At 25.4% G+C, this 16,128-nt stretch overlaps 1 protein-coding gene across 2 annotated transcripts in view; it reads right to left on the bottom strand.

The window, feature by feature from the left end:
* The window catches only part of LOC105143737 (circadian clock-controlled protein daywake), a 34,919-nt gene extending 19,454 nt beyond the window's left edge, over nucleotides 1-15,465 (bottom strand). The window contains exons 1-6 of one of the 2 annotated variants that reach the window (XM_011052213.2): nucleotides 14,984-15,459; nucleotides 11,650-11,690; nucleotides 4,158-4,360; nucleotides 2,596-2,767; nucleotides 2,316-2,465; nucleotides 213-2,203 (exon numbers count right to left, since the gene is read on the bottom strand). In XM_011052213.2, coding sequence (XP_011050515.1) covers nucleotides 2,049-2,203; nucleotides 2,316-2,465; nucleotides 2,596-2,767; nucleotides 4,158-4,360; nucleotides 11,650-11,690; nucleotides 14,984-15,009 — 747 coding nt within the window. In that variant the 5' untranslated portion in view covers nucleotides 15,010-15,459 and the 3' untranslated portion in view covers nucleotides 213-2,048. Of the gene's footprint in view, nucleotides 1-212; nucleotides 2,204-2,315; nucleotides 2,466-2,595; nucleotides 2,768-4,157; nucleotides 4,361-11,649; nucleotides 11,691-14,983 lie in introns of those variants that run through there. The other variant, XM_087411749.1, reaches the window with a different exon arrangement.
* Nucleotides 15,466-16,128: the final 663 nt, after the last annotated feature.

The raw sequence follows: 16,128 nt of genomic DNA, 5'->3' as shown, positions 1-16,128 counted from the left end.
TATTTATATTTTGTACAATAACTTGTTTAATAATCAATATTTAAGTTTAAAATTTAACAATTACATTTGTCAAAATGTTGTTCAATCGATTCTAAATTTAAAGTTATGAAATATTTATTACTTAGGACGCTATTTATAAAAATGTGGTTACTGGATAATGGCGCTACTGGATAATGATTCGAAGAGAAACAGGATATGGCCATCCACAAAAATAGATTTAAAACAATAGCTTTATTTAAAAACAGTATTTGCTTATAAAATTGATAATTGTGCACTATAAGAGACCTAGCTCCGATTACCTAATATATGTTATCGAAGTCATGATTCTGAGTCACCTCTAACAGGCTTTAGCTGTCGCTCATTGTTCGGTAAAAAGTTATTAACAAAAAAAGCCTGAAAAATAACGTTTTATTTTTGGGGAGGATCTCCAATTTTGCTTACAAAACGATTGCCTACAGCTTTACACACAGCAATATTGCACACAACATATTGCACACATGACAATATTACACAGCATATTGCACACACGACAATATTATACACAGTTTATTGCACACGCGACAATATTGCACACAGCATATTTCACACACGACAATATTGCGCACAGCATATTGCACACAATATTGCAATATGTTGTCCTGTATGCAATACGTTGTGTGCAATATTGCCGTGTGTGCAATACGCTATGTGCAATATTGCTGTGTGTAAACAAAGTGTGTAGACAATCATTTTGTAGGCAAACAAAGCCATCCTTTATTTTTGTCATATATAAGATACTAAGAACTATCCTCTCCTGCTTAGGTAATGATTTTTTGTGCGAAGCGAGTTCCATTTTCTTCCCTGCCTAGGGAACGCGCAACTTTTCATACTAATAGATCTTGCTTTGCATGGAAAGTCGAACGTTTCTAGACAGGAGGGGGGGGGGAGGAGGAGATGGTACTTTTTAATTTTGTATATAGCAAAAATGAAACGTTATTTCTTAAACTTTTTTGTTAATAACTTTTTTACGAAATATAATAAGCACCGGTTAAAACTTGTTGGAGGTCATTCATGACCTTGACAACATATGAGAGCTGTGTCTCGTGTAGTACATAATTACTCAAAATTAACAAAAAAGTAAAATATTATAGAGTGTATGTATTCAAGTTATACAAAAAAATGTACACATAACTCTTTCTGTACATAAGTTGCTCAGTATTAAAAATTTGTATAAATGTAATATAAATTATAGATTAATAGTAGAGCTACAATTGATTTATGAAATAATTATTTAGATATATATATAAAACCTCGAAAAAAAATTGTTAGTAATCAGTTTAGTGGACCATACTAGCAAAATCAAACATATATATATTTGTGTGATAATAAGTTCAAGTTTAAGAAGAATGAGGAAGTATGTGTAATTAAATGCTAAATTGTACATTAAAAACTTTTCAAAATGTTTGAAAGTATAAATGCGTTATAATAAATATTGATTATTATGTATTGGCACATTAGCTTCATGATAGTAACGGCGAGTTACTAAGCAAATAATTTTATAAGTAATCATTAGAATTTGCCATTTAATAGCGAAGATAAGAGGGGCCATTGTATCTACTAGTTATATAATATCACCTTTTTATCTGCAGTTCTCTTAACACTTTGACTCATAACAGATTATTGATAATAAATTTGGGATTAAAGTACAATAATTAGATCATCTACTGAGATGTTAATGCATAATTTTTTTAAAAGATAGATCGCAAAAAAGTTTTTTTATTGTAATTTCTGCAATTAAAATATCAATTTCAAAACAGTTAAATGTAATATGGGATTGTATATTATATTAGTTATGTATGTGTTATGAGGTATCATGTAAAAAAGAGAACTGCAGAAATATTACAGAACTGCTATAGTTTGATCAAAATTTTTTTATCAGATAAGATTGGAAATTTCCGAAAATAAAAAAAATAACGTCTAAATCTAAAAAATTTAGAATAAAGAAAAGACAACGTATCAATCTAATTGAACAGTTAATATTGGATAAAAAGATAATCAAAATAAAAAGATTAATTATTCGGGAATAAATTATCGTATGTGAACTTCAAGGTGATCTTGTTTGCGATTCTTGTGAAGAGATCTGACAAGTTATCTTCCAGTACTGGTTTTATTTCATCTATTAAGAAGTCGCTATTTGCATTCAAAATTTCGTTGGTCGTTGATCCTGGTTTAAAAGAAAGAAAATCAATCGTGATGCAAATGTAATGACGCTTGTACTTTACAACTTAATAACTTTCTTGAAATATAGAGATATATTGTATGAAATAGTAACATACCAAGAATAGTATCGCCACCAAATAGGTTGTTAAAATTGATTATAGCTTTGTTTATTTTGATTTTGAATTTCATCTTTTCAAAGTTCACATATGTTTTATTATTTTTAATAATTTTCTGACTTTTCATGAAACAGTCGCTATTGTAATCAACTGCAAAATATGTAGTAAGTTAAACAGAGAATATTGTTGTAAATTTTTCGTATTATCTTTTTCTGTGAGTACGGAAATAATTTCGTTATCCTAATATTTTAATAACCATAAAAGTTTGTATAGGACTTACGGAAAGTTCCAGTGAGATCTCCCTTTCCAACTATGTTGAGCAAAAGAATTTGTGCATTTATTTGATATTTTCCTTTGAAGTCAAGTTTATCGAAACCAATTTTGAAAGTAACAAACACATTCTCCGGGTCAATTTTAAAATCTTGAATTTTAAACGTTGACGGCCCAAATATCTAATGAACATAAGTTTTTATATTATATTTATATTTCGGTAAAAAATTTTTCATGCATGAATATGTATAAATATGTGTAAACACAAATATTTTTAAACATGTATAATCATATCTGAAATATATTGAGCACATGGCAGCAGTGCACTGGTCTATTTTGTCAGAGGTCCCGAGTTCGCGATCCCAGTAGGAACTAAAATATTTACACTCATGTCTTCTCTCGGAAAAGACCGATAATCTCCCGAAAGTATCTTTGTCCATAGAAATACCTCTCGAAAAATCCGTTGTTCGGAATCAGTATTAAAACTGTAGATCCCATATGCTCGTGGTAATTGAATAACCAGCGTGCGCACTATAAGGATATGAAAGAGATATAACACAGGCCTACATTAAAGGCCTAACGTAAGAAGAAGAAAAATAAATATGTCCATACATGTTCATACATCGTTCTTTTTTTTGTAAAATTATTTTTTAGTGTAATAGAAATAATAATAATATTAATGTGAAAACATTAAAAATAATTAAAAGAGTACTTTTCACATTATTTTATTTTAGAAAAAATCAAGTTTAAAGAAATGTAAAAAAAATTACCTATGTATAATTATATTGTATATAAAATTATGCATAATTATGTATGAGCAATTTTTTTTTAAACAGACAATACGAAAATTATTCCTTCAATTATTTTTTTATGTTTTCACATTACTATTATTATTTTTATTACACTAAAAAGTAATTTTACAAAAGAAAGAGGGATGTATGAATATGTTTCATATATGATTATACATGTTTATAAATATTTATGTACGTTTATACATACTTATACATATTCATGCATGAAAAACTTTTTATAATTAATAAAGAATAGCTTTTTGAAAGAAATTGAGTATAAATTAAAGGTATATTTTCAAAGTACATTTTCATTAAAATGCATCATTTACTTAAAACGGACTTTAATCACTATTATTAATTATAACTTATTGTCATACTTTTCACGAGATTTCTTACAAGAATTTTGCAAACGTGACATCTATCGATGGATTGGCTTTCTCAATCTTCGGATGTAAATTTCATAGGAAGTATGCCTCGATAATAAATAATAATAACGATTGGATACTATACTAAGTAATTTATTTTAGTACATGTAATATATTTTTAAAATGTAATTTTAATTTTTAATTTTTTGCAATAAATTATTTACTGCTAACAATCTTAATTGCCACTGACTATATACGTGTTTATGTGTTTTTGATGAATAAAATACATTATTTATAATTTATAGACAATATTTACAGTTTTCTTTATTAAATCTTTAATTACATATACACATATGCATACATTCTAAATTATGCTGTAAGTAATAAGAATACAAGCTTTGATATATTATAATTACCTGTATATTTGTAAGATTGATATCAAGTCTTGCAGCTTGAGGACCTCTTAATAGCCGTACATGTTTTAATGTAAACGGTTCGATTGCTGGAACTTCTAATTCTGGAATTCCTATTTTCAATTTGCTTCGTAACTGCTCAATTGAATTTAATACACAATTATTTATCTCTGGATCCTTGCGATTACATATTTTTATGAATGATGCTGTAAAAAACACAAAACTTGATTTATGAATTTCCTCTAAAATATTAGGTAACTCTGGTATATATGCCGCACCTATCAAAAACTTAATTTATTAAGTAGTATTATTTACTATGTTTAAAGTAAACAAACTATATCAGTAAAAACTTTGTTTACTGTCTACTATTGTGAAAAAAATATTAGAAATCCGAAATATTTATTTTTTGTATTAAAAAATGAACTTTTTTAAACTTTTGCATTTTTGCCGTATATCTCATAAGAGTGAGATACATGGCTATTAGGGAGAAGGGAGAGATATGTATGGCTCATAAAAATTTATAAATAATACATATGACGTAAAATGACATAATAACTTATAAAATGCGTTTATAAAGTTTTATTAAGAAATAAGAATGATAAATATGTATATGAAATAATAAATAATAATTACAATCTTCCCAGATGTATTACAAGTGTGACGTAAGATATATATTTCATGTAATACGCTTATTGTATTTAGTGCACTGAATTCAATCCACGCACTTTGCTTTGGGCATAAATCCCACTTGTTAAAAATGCCATACATCCCAAACAGGTGGGATATACAAGACAACAAAGTAAACAAAGAACATGCTTTACTACTCCTCTACACTCATGTATCACGAAATAACCATTAAGTCTTTTGCGTGTCTTACAGTAATCATTTTATGTAGATTATAATTTATGATGGCGCTTAACACAGTAATAAATCGATTCAACTCTCAATAATATCATTAATATTAACAGTAAGAAACTGAAATCATAACACAATACTAATATAACATAAAGGCATGTAATAGAATAATTGCGAGAAAATTACCCCCACTCCTTCTATTTTTTTCTGACTTCTGCGGCGTAAATCCCAGCATGGCATATTTACCGGAGTTACCTTAAAACTATATATTCTAATAATAATATTTTATAAATCTTACAACAAATAATACATTTATATGAGAGACAAAGAATAAAATAATAATGATTGCTATTAGTTACAGTAGCATTTTTTTCCATAGTGCAAAAAATCATGTTTTTATATATTTATATAATAATTTATTAATATATACATTACATTCAAAAATATGATAAATAAAATTGAAATAAAATTAATAAACACACTGTTTATCAAATTTTTTGGACAACTTTAAATAAATCATCTTTACCTTTAAAATCATTTTCAAGCAATAAATGCATTAAGATAAAAAAGGAAATTACATTTATATCTAATAAGTATTTAATAAGACAAAGTAAATTAAAAAATTTACATGTAAAAGATTTAGAAGATTTAAAAAGAGGAAACGAGAGTAAAAGATGTAATGTTAAAAAGTACGAAATGTTTTGATGTACTCTTATGTAGACATATATATATATATATATATATATATATATATATATATTAATATATATATTATATACCGATATATTAATTGTATTGTATTCTTTACCTCAAAAGACATTGCCAATTGCAACAAATTGAAGTATTATATATATTTATACGAAAATATATTTAAGTGTTTTATTACGCGATTTAAGAAAATAAGATAGAGAGAGAGAGAGAGTGTTTAATAATTAGTAATCGTGATTCTAAATTATTTTGCAAATTTCTTAGCAAAAATTGATCATGATTTTGATTTATGTACTTTTTCTTCTAAAGCTATTAATAATAATTAAGCTATTAATAATCGTTTTGACAGATGGACATTAGTATTCGCTTATTATGATCGATGAGTTTAAATTTAAAACTAGTTATATAAATGGAGGTTTCCTTTTAACTTTAATTTTAAAAATGTTTTGTAAGTATACATACAGTTCTATTAGATAAATTACTTTAAGCGCAATTGCAGACAAAAAATCATAAAATAAAAATTTAATTTTATAAATTTTGAATATTAAATTATAATTTACTGAATTAGGTAATATAAAAATTATAATCTGGAATTTGTTTGTTGTTTTTCGGCTTTGATAAAAAACAATACTGAGCCATATAGAATATTAGCGTGAGTAGAGTAAGATCGGGTATTATGAGCACTGCAGATAATATAAGCACCCTTTATATTTCTGTGATGGTTGGTATTAGTAGTGTTAACTGTTATAAAAAGATGCATTTGTCTTTGCGACATTCCAATATGCTGCGAAGTTTGATTTATATTTATGTATTTCATATTCATCATATTAAATAAGTAAGTATGATATTTTTTTATTTCTTATGCTTTTTCCTCTAACTTCATGAAGTCCTCAATCTATTAGGTGTTGGAATTAATTCGTAGCGTTTTACAAGTGATGGGAAGTACTTTCATTAATGTATTTTTTAATGCTCATGTGAAATAAATAACATTCTTTCATTAAAAAACGCTACGAATTAATTCCAACACCTAATACATTGAGATAAGATATTTTGTTTTGCATGTTAATATTTATAAAGTAAACAATATTGAGCCATTCTAACTTCATAAAACCGCGAAACCATTATTGATTTATTAGATATGGGAATTTTTCGGATAGGTATGTATGGTGTATTATGAACATTTTAATTATTTTTTATTATTATCATTATACACTGAAAAAAGAATTTAGCGAGATCAACCACTATGGCAATCAATATACAATACATTTCTTTAAAAATATTGCGACAGTACAATAATGAAATAGGCAATGCTCAATAGTAGTACTATCAATACGCTAGTAATACGTAGTAGTAGGGGAGACCGGGGCTAATAGACTCATTTTTTTAGTTTCGAATTTTTACGGACAAAATGAAGAGACTTATCGAAAAAATGAATTCTATACCAGTTCTACATACATTTGATTGCCTAATAATATTTTAATAATAAGGGGAAACTGATAATTAATATGAAAAAAATGCATTTTTCTAATGCATTCCATCTGATTCAACTAGCCCCAGGACTGTAATTCGATTAAAATTATTAAAGTAAAGATTAATGTATTTTAAGCTACATCTTTGGCTATATATTAATAAAACTTTTATAAAAATATATTTTAAACACAAACATTCGCTTCACAGGGCAAAACAATACTTCTTTTTGCAAAATTTGTTCATTTCGTGCAAAAACACGAATAAGCCTAGTTTTCGAGTTTGGACATGAGGGAATTTATAATATTTACTATTGAGGAAAATCTCTTTAAAGGAATAAAATTTTGAGTAAGTACTATAAGGGTCGTCACTAAATAAGTCATACAATTCCATGCTGTGGTTAGTTTACTATCCCCATCCGTTCAGTTTTTAAAAACATTAACAATATACGATCACAAAGACACATAAACAAAAAAAATCTGTTAGATTTTATTAAATAAGAATTTACTTAATACTACATTTACTATCTAAGAAGAAATCAAATATCTCAGACAATCATATACGATTTTAAAACAAAATTATTAAATTTTAAAAATAAAAATATTTACTTAGGTGTACAATTTTTTAAAATTGTGATAAAACTTCTATTATAGATGTATTCGCAACAAGATGTTACAGCAGACTTTAACAATCGCTGCTGCGTGCTCAGACACGTTTACGCATGTCTCGCGTGTTTTTAATGTAGCCTCGATTATTCTACTTACCCCTATATTCAACTAACCCCAGTCTCCTCTACATAGCAATACATTAACTATACTGCGCGTAATAGATAGCAATACATAGGACAACAATAGCAATAAAGTGTGTTGTATTGCTATAATTAGCAATCATTGTATGTTTTTAGCAGTGGTTAACTCCCTTAGAGTTTGGTAATAGCTATTAAATGTATGGTAAAATAATGTCAATTAAATATTTGGTTAAATTAATACAATAATATAACCAAATATTATATTATAGTATTAATATAATCAAAAATGTTACTTTTAGAAATATTTAATAAGTCCTAAAATGTTACCAAACTGTTACCATTTAGTAATACTAAATATTTATAAATATAACATCATTTTTTGGTTATATTAATCATATATTTGATTGGTCCTAATAAAATGTTTCGTATATACGGTGTTCCCAAATAATTGCCAAATATTTTATGGGCGGATAGAGCGGACTAAATTGAATCGAAAAAGTCCTTTACTTTTTTATCAACTTTTTAGTACTATATTTTGCAATTTTGTAATAGTTAATAAGATATTAATTATTAAATATTACCGAAAATTGGTCTTCAATAATTTTTTATTCAAATACTGTCAACTTTACAGAAAAATTGCAAAGATAAAAATTATTTATTTTCTTCTTATAGAGTTCTAAGAATTTTTTCAGAATTTTTTATCAATTTTTTAGTACTACATTTTTTTATTTTTATCAACATGAAAAAATACGGTATTAAAAAATTCTGAAAAAGTTCTTATAGTTATGAGAAAAAAATAAACAATTTTTGTCTCTTGCAGTTTTTCTGTAAAGTTGATAGTATTTGAATAACAAATTATTGAAGACCAATTTTCGGCAATTTTTAGTAATTAATATTTTGATAACTATTGTAAAATGATAGAGGACTTTTCGGCCCAGTTTGGTCTTCAATAATTTTTTACTCAAATACTATCAACTTTACAGAAAAACTGTAACAAAAATTGTTTATTTTTTTGTCATTTTGAACTAGAGAGAATTTTTTTAGGATTTTTTCAAAATTTTTTAATACCATATTTTTTCATATTGATAAAAATAAGAAAATGTAGTACTAAAAAATTGATAAAAAATTCTGAAAAATTCTTAGAGCTTTATAAAAAGAAAATAAAAAAATTTTGTGTCACATTTTTTTTGTAAAGTTGATAATATTTGAATAAAAAATTATTGAAAACCAATTTTCGATAATATTTAATAATTAATATCTTGTCAAGTATTGCAAAAATTGCAAAATGTATAATAGTATTAAAAAGTTGATAAAAAATTAAATAAAGGACTTTTCGATTCAGTTTAATCCGCTCTACCCATGAAATATTTGGCGATTATGTTAAAACACCCTATATATTTTAATCTTTCATTTCTGTATAATTTCTTACAAAAAATCTCCTGTGTTTATATTATCCCTAAGGATGCTCATAGGATAATAAGAGCACCCGTCACCATTTCAACATTTGCATTAAAATAATCAATTTCAATATACTAAGGTACACAAAATATCAACAAATCTATTAAATGGTATGTATAAGATTTTTTATTCTTTAGTATGCTAGATATATCAAAATGTTTCCTTAAGGTGCATAATATCCCATCTTATCCTATAATATAATTTTAATGATTAAAAAGAATTGTGGCATACATTTCAATCCTAGTTTTTGAGTCATTATCAATACAAGATTAGATGTACATTGAAATTAAGCCTTGTCATTAATATAATATGTTATATTTTAGAACAAACCGTCGCAGAGCTTATGAGTAGGGTACATGGTCCATATACTTATAAGACAGACGCAGTATGAAGAAATAAAGCTGATATAACAGTAAGAGATGTAAAATCTTGTCAATGAATTTCTATCTTTCTTTTATGCGTGCATATTCATATTAAAACCAGAAACACAGTGAAAAGCACAGGCAATAAGAACAGGGAATAAGAGATTTCAACCTATCAGAAAACGTCTATTCTATTATACATGGTTTCTCATTTCAAGCATAGCTTGAAATTTGTTATTTCCTGTTCCTATTGTCAGTACTTTTTATTGTGTTTCTAGTTTAACAGAGAAGAATAGAATTTTCTTATCGTTATTTTTGCTCTTACTCAGTCTCTCTCACTGTTCTGTTGGCTTCATTTCTACTACAGGGAGGCATATTGAGTCTACTTTATAAATCTATGATATGATCAAACGTTAAAAGAGATTTATATTTAATTTGTTCAATAATAAAACAATTAATTATAATAAAGGACAAATGTCAAGCGCTGCGCGCTTGTGAAATGTAATTTGAAGTATGATAATATCGAATATAAGCTTATGAGAAGATCAACACAATGTTAGGGTCGAAACATTTGTTTACTTCAATTTTAATTTTATGTTAATATAATTCTAATTTATTACAAATATCTTGTTTTAGCTCACAGTCCTTCACTATTAAAATTAGTTTTCTAGTTCAAGGTCGATTAAATATTATACATGACAATATGACATTTATATTTCTGTTCATTTGTTTGCGAATAAATAAAAACAATATTTGTATAAATTGAATATGTAACATTTTTTAAAAATTTTTTATAAACAAATTAATGCTTATTTAATTTTATGGATTGGATTCTCTTCTTCAACTGTTTGTTATTTATTAAAATATAGTTGTGGTATAATACAATATTTTAAAGATTTTTATCTTGATGCACTTTAGTACAATTAATCAAACTTACTTTATATTTTATTATAGTTTTATTAATGAATGAGAGAAATTTACATAAAATTTTTCGAACAATGTTTCCAGAACAATAATGTTGTTTTTATTATCTTAGATATTAATTTTTATTCTGTTTTACACAAACTCATATCTCAAATGACATTAAATATTCATATAAATAAAATATTTTTTATTATTGTTGCTAATGTAATACACATTAAGATAATAATTTTAAACATGAAAAACTTCTTCTAACATACATAAAGAGAATTTTTTCTTAGAATTTACCTTGAAAATGTGGTAGTTCTGGGATTATTGTTCTGGAAACATTGTTCGAAAAATTTTATGTAAATTTCTCTCATTCATTAATAAAACTATAATAAAATATAAAGTAAGTTTGATTAATTGTACTAAAGTGCATCAAGATAAAAATCTTTAAAATATTGTATTATACCACAACTACCATATTTTCAGGATGAATTGTAAAAGATAATTCTCTCAGGATGTATATCACGTAACGTAACATACATGTGTTTTGATAATTTAATGATTAGCTAATTCATCTATTCTTTAATTTTACGATGCAATAGTGTATTATTTTATAACTATTATTTTATTCTTATTTTTCGAGTTTTCATTGATACATAAATTGGATACAACTAATTGTAATTAAAATTAGCGTACCGTTTTCTCATAGCTTAATTACAAAAATAAACATACATTATAATTAATTAAATTCAATTTATATATTAAAGAGAACCCAAAAATGGGGTTGACGTTTAATTTATAGTATTACCTATATAACAAATATATTTTACATGTTTATTCAATATTGGCAATATTAATTTATATTTTATTTTTGAAAAGCTTAATACTACATATTTATGAATATAATCTGTAAACATTCAAACGCAGTACACACACACACACACACACACACAGAGCATACATACTTTAATATCTATACATTACTCACGTATCTCGGCGAAGGTCACAGCAAGAAGTGCACAGGCCACACTGAAATAAAAGATCATTAATCAATACAATAGTTTTAGTTATTAATATTAATAAGCTAATAAAATTTCTGAAGGTCTGTTTTCGTTTCGAAATGTGAAATGATTGCTGTATAAATAGTTATAAAGCTAATTTATATAAAATTTTTTTATAATAATTTAATATAAAATGTATTCCAGACATATTATATTATTTATAAAAATAGTTTTCTTATTATTTTCATTATTTTAAGAATCAAAATTGTATTATAATCAAAACATTGAAATTGTAATAATTTTTAAATGGAAATATAAATTGTTCAAGCACGGCATAACGTGCAAATTTTTCAAATATTAATTTATCGATTAATGTCGATCAAAATTATTTTATCATATAAAGAATATTAATTGTTTATAACATATTCGATACGTGACAACTTCAAGAATTTAATGTACACATCGCATTTTATCAATAGAACTATAGAATATTTATTCAACTAGTGTTACATAAAATTTATGTTTCTGCTAATATTATGAGCGAACATATAGCAAATGAATCAGTTAAAAATTAATTTTAAACAGTCGACAAATTTCGATATTACTGTACAGATTTATGTACTGTATAAAGATTAATATTTAAAAGTGAAATGTCGAATCTAAATGCTTTGCTACTTTGTTTGAATATGTGAACTTTAAGACTGACTAATTAATTTCGATTTCCAAAAAAAAATTATTTAAATATTAAAACTTTTGCATAAAAAAGATAAAATGTTATTTTTAAAGAAAAAAAAAATATTTATAATAAAGTAGCCCGTACGCAAAAAATTTCTATAAATAAAGAACAAATTTTAAACTATTTCTATAAATAAAAACAAATGCTAAACAACAAAAAAATACGCAATAAAACCTACAACAGTTAAATTTTTATAGAATTTCGTAAAAATTACATACAAATTAGTATGTTTTCTGACGCTATATTACTAATTTTTATGGAATAAGCACAGCAAGGATTTCTTAATTTTTCAAACAAACAACGTCATGTTCTCTGTATCTTACTATAAATAGTTACAAAGAACTAAAAATTTTTAAGACAAACGTTACTATGAATATCTACGAAAGACTAAAAATTCATAAAATTTTGTCTCAATCTATAATAGGTTTTTTGTACTTTTTAGTACAAATTTTTCTGCCAGGATAACAAATTATTTTAATAACTTTATAAAAAAAAAATAAAAATTTTAATAAAAGAAAGTAATGAAATAACAATTACTTCAAATTGTAAAGGATCATAATTACATATTGGCATAAAAATTTGACAAAAACTCTTACAGTCAGAAGAAATGTTTAAACTAGTGCAGATAGGGCAGAAATTAAAAATGAATATTTAAAACGTTTGAGCAAAAGAAGGTTAGTAAAATATACAGCTTTTTAAAATACTGGATAAATATTTCTTAAAAATAAGAGAAGAGAGAATAGATGTATTTATTATAAAAAGTAATATTAAAAATGTATAAATTACATTAAATATACATTTACTTTTAATTCATTTTAATTGAGAATTAATCAAAAATACAAAATGTTATTATTTTATTTTTAACTTACAATTAGTAACTGTATTATTTAAAAATGAGATCAAACAAAGTAAAGTATTTAAACATAATTAATAAATATTTATATAATAGAAGAACTTAATGAGGTTTTTTTACGGAATTCTACACATAAACAATAGATCTTTGCTTGCTACAAAAAAGGAGCAAAGGTAAATGTCGTCATGCCTAACATACGTGCAGAATTTATATATCATAGTAAAACGGCCTCTGAATAAAAAAGGTAAAGAAGTCATTAATTAATTCATTGCACTTACTTAATATATGTTATATTATAAAGATCAAAATACGATTAGTAAAAGTCTTGCATTATTAATTAATAAAACTATAAATATGTTTTTTGAGATATACAATTTCTTTTTAGTAATGAAAATGATAAAAATGATAAAAATGTCTGTAAAGAATAAAATGTACATCAAGTATATATATTTAATTTTTTTGAAGATAAAAATCAAAATATGTGAAGTTTATATATTATATGTCATAAGTATTACAATTATATTCTTTCACTTTTATAAAAGAAATGCGTAGATAACTCAAAGAGAATAATATATTCAAATCAAGATTAAAAGAATTATAAAATTATTTTACGAATGATACAAATGATTTGAAAGTATTTTTTAAAAGTTGCCTTCCTTTTTTAAATAGTAACAGAGAAAGAGAAAAAAGAAAACAACAAAACATGGAAAAATGGAAAAAAATGTAAGCGAAGAATGATGTAATACGATAAGTTATGTGAAATAACAAGAGAGAAATTGGACAAGAATATCAGTATAAAAACAAAGAGGTGAGAAAATAATAGAGAATAAAGAAATCGCGTGCAAAAAAATTAATGAAGATAATAATTTGAATGATATAAATTGAATAAGAAATTATCAATAAAATTTTCTTAATAAGTAAGTCTCTGTAAGTTCCTACGTTTTTCTTAATAAGTATATATCTCTGTTTTCGGTTGAAAAGTTGTTTTATAAAAAAAATTATTTTGTTAATATCTTAATAGAAAAAATGGTTTTTTTAATCAATATAATTAGTAAAGTATTTTAATTATGAATTTTATTTTTCATACTTTTACTACGAATTGAAAAGAAATGTTTCTGTATTTCTCAATAACTGTAAGATCAACATGTCATGTCCGAGCAAAATTCTGTTTTTATATTTAACATGTATCTATTAATCACCGCACGTAAATGAATAAAAACGTTATTTCTTTATTGTATGTATATTTCTATTGTCGATTATTACGAAGAATATTAATGGTTTAGACCTTCCGTACGCTCGGAATACAAGAGATCAGAGTTCAAGTCCCGGTCGAGGTAATATTTTTTGCAATAAATTTACTAACAGTTTTAACATATTAATATTTTTATAATATGATGCTTGATGGTAACATCAAACTATTAAAATTGCTTGTCAATTTATTTTCGCGATTACTAGAGTAGTTTTAATTGCGTTTATAAGTCCGGAAAAAGAATTCGGCGTGCAGTTTGAAAAGACTACAATATGATATATATGCAAGTACATATATAATGTATATTAGTAATTCAAGATTGAATTATTTAAAGTAATGATGTTCCAACTTCGACCGTAATAGACATTTTAAATTTCTAATATTGATTGTGTTTCTCAATATGCAGTCTAAAATAAAGATTTTTAATACTGTTTAAATGAGAAAACCTCTTACAATTAAAGATAATATGTACAATAAATTTACCAAATGCAAATGATGGAAGTATACATGATAGTCAGCCCAGTTGAAGATCAGAGTTTATTTGATGATTGCAGGAGATATCGGTTGACAATGATCAAGATTGTGATAGCTGCAGCTCGAAGGTTTCACCAACTAACTTGGTTGACGGTGCTGTTACATTCGGCTGGTTGATTGCCTCGTGCTACTTGCCGATCATTGGTCCAGCCTTGAATAAGCAGTAGTGACGATTGGACGTTCGTTGATTTTTATTTCACGAGAAATCATGCACCAATATCGGTCTTTTCAAGTCGTTTTCGCTCGACCTTTCCCTTCTACTCTTCTTTCGCCTTGGCTTTTCAAATAGATTCGTGGGCCCGTATGCGCTTGGCCAAATATCGCTGTTATTTTCTCAGTCTTTTGCAGACGGACTGGAAAGCGAAAGGAATCGGCAATACGGACGCAATTCGCCCGCTATTTCGTAGTCGATGTATGTACTGAATCGACGTTGACGTAATTTCTTGCTGGAGTTGCAAACCAAATGTAGCGTATGCAGTTAGAGAAATTAATTGCGTAACAAATTTTTCCATTATTACTACGATCTGTGAATAAGGATGAAGTGTCACGGAATATAAGAAAGAGATAGTACTGCAATTTCATTATGCTTACAATAATATGCTTCGAATAGATATATCGGTCAATAAACATGTCGGTTCTATGTTTTGTATTATTTGTATATAATATTTAAAATTTATCACAGATCTAATTTTTTGCTATAAGAGGAATACATTTTTGCACTACAGATTTTAACACACGATTTATTTCGCACAAAATTCTCTTTCATATATTGCTTGTTTTTTATATCACTAATAGGATAATATATGTACATCGCATTTCACTTGAGAATGATAAGAAATATATGCAACAATTTATTATCATACGAATATATTAAAAATAAAGCAAACTTTTTAATTACAACATTAAATGATTTTAGAAGTGTTTTAAAAAAATTAAAAATTGAATTATCAAAATGAAAATTAATTGATCTTTATATCTATATTTAAATTGAAAATTTCAATATTATAAAAATGTAACAAGTTCAAGATAATATTTTATTAAATTTATAAAAAGAAACATATGTAACAATTTTCGTTCAATTTTGATAGATTTCT

Source organism: Acromyrmex echinatior, chromosome 12 (assembly GCF_024713525.1).
Source record: "Acromyrmex echinatior isolate Ae372 chromosome 12, ASM2471352v2, whole genome shotgun sequence".
NCBI lineage: Eukaryota > Metazoa > Arthropoda > Insecta > Hymenoptera > Formicidae > Acromyrmex > Acromyrmex echinatior.
Note: the sequence above shows the minus strand (reverse complement) of the source record. Positions and strands in the feature narration are given on the sequence as shown.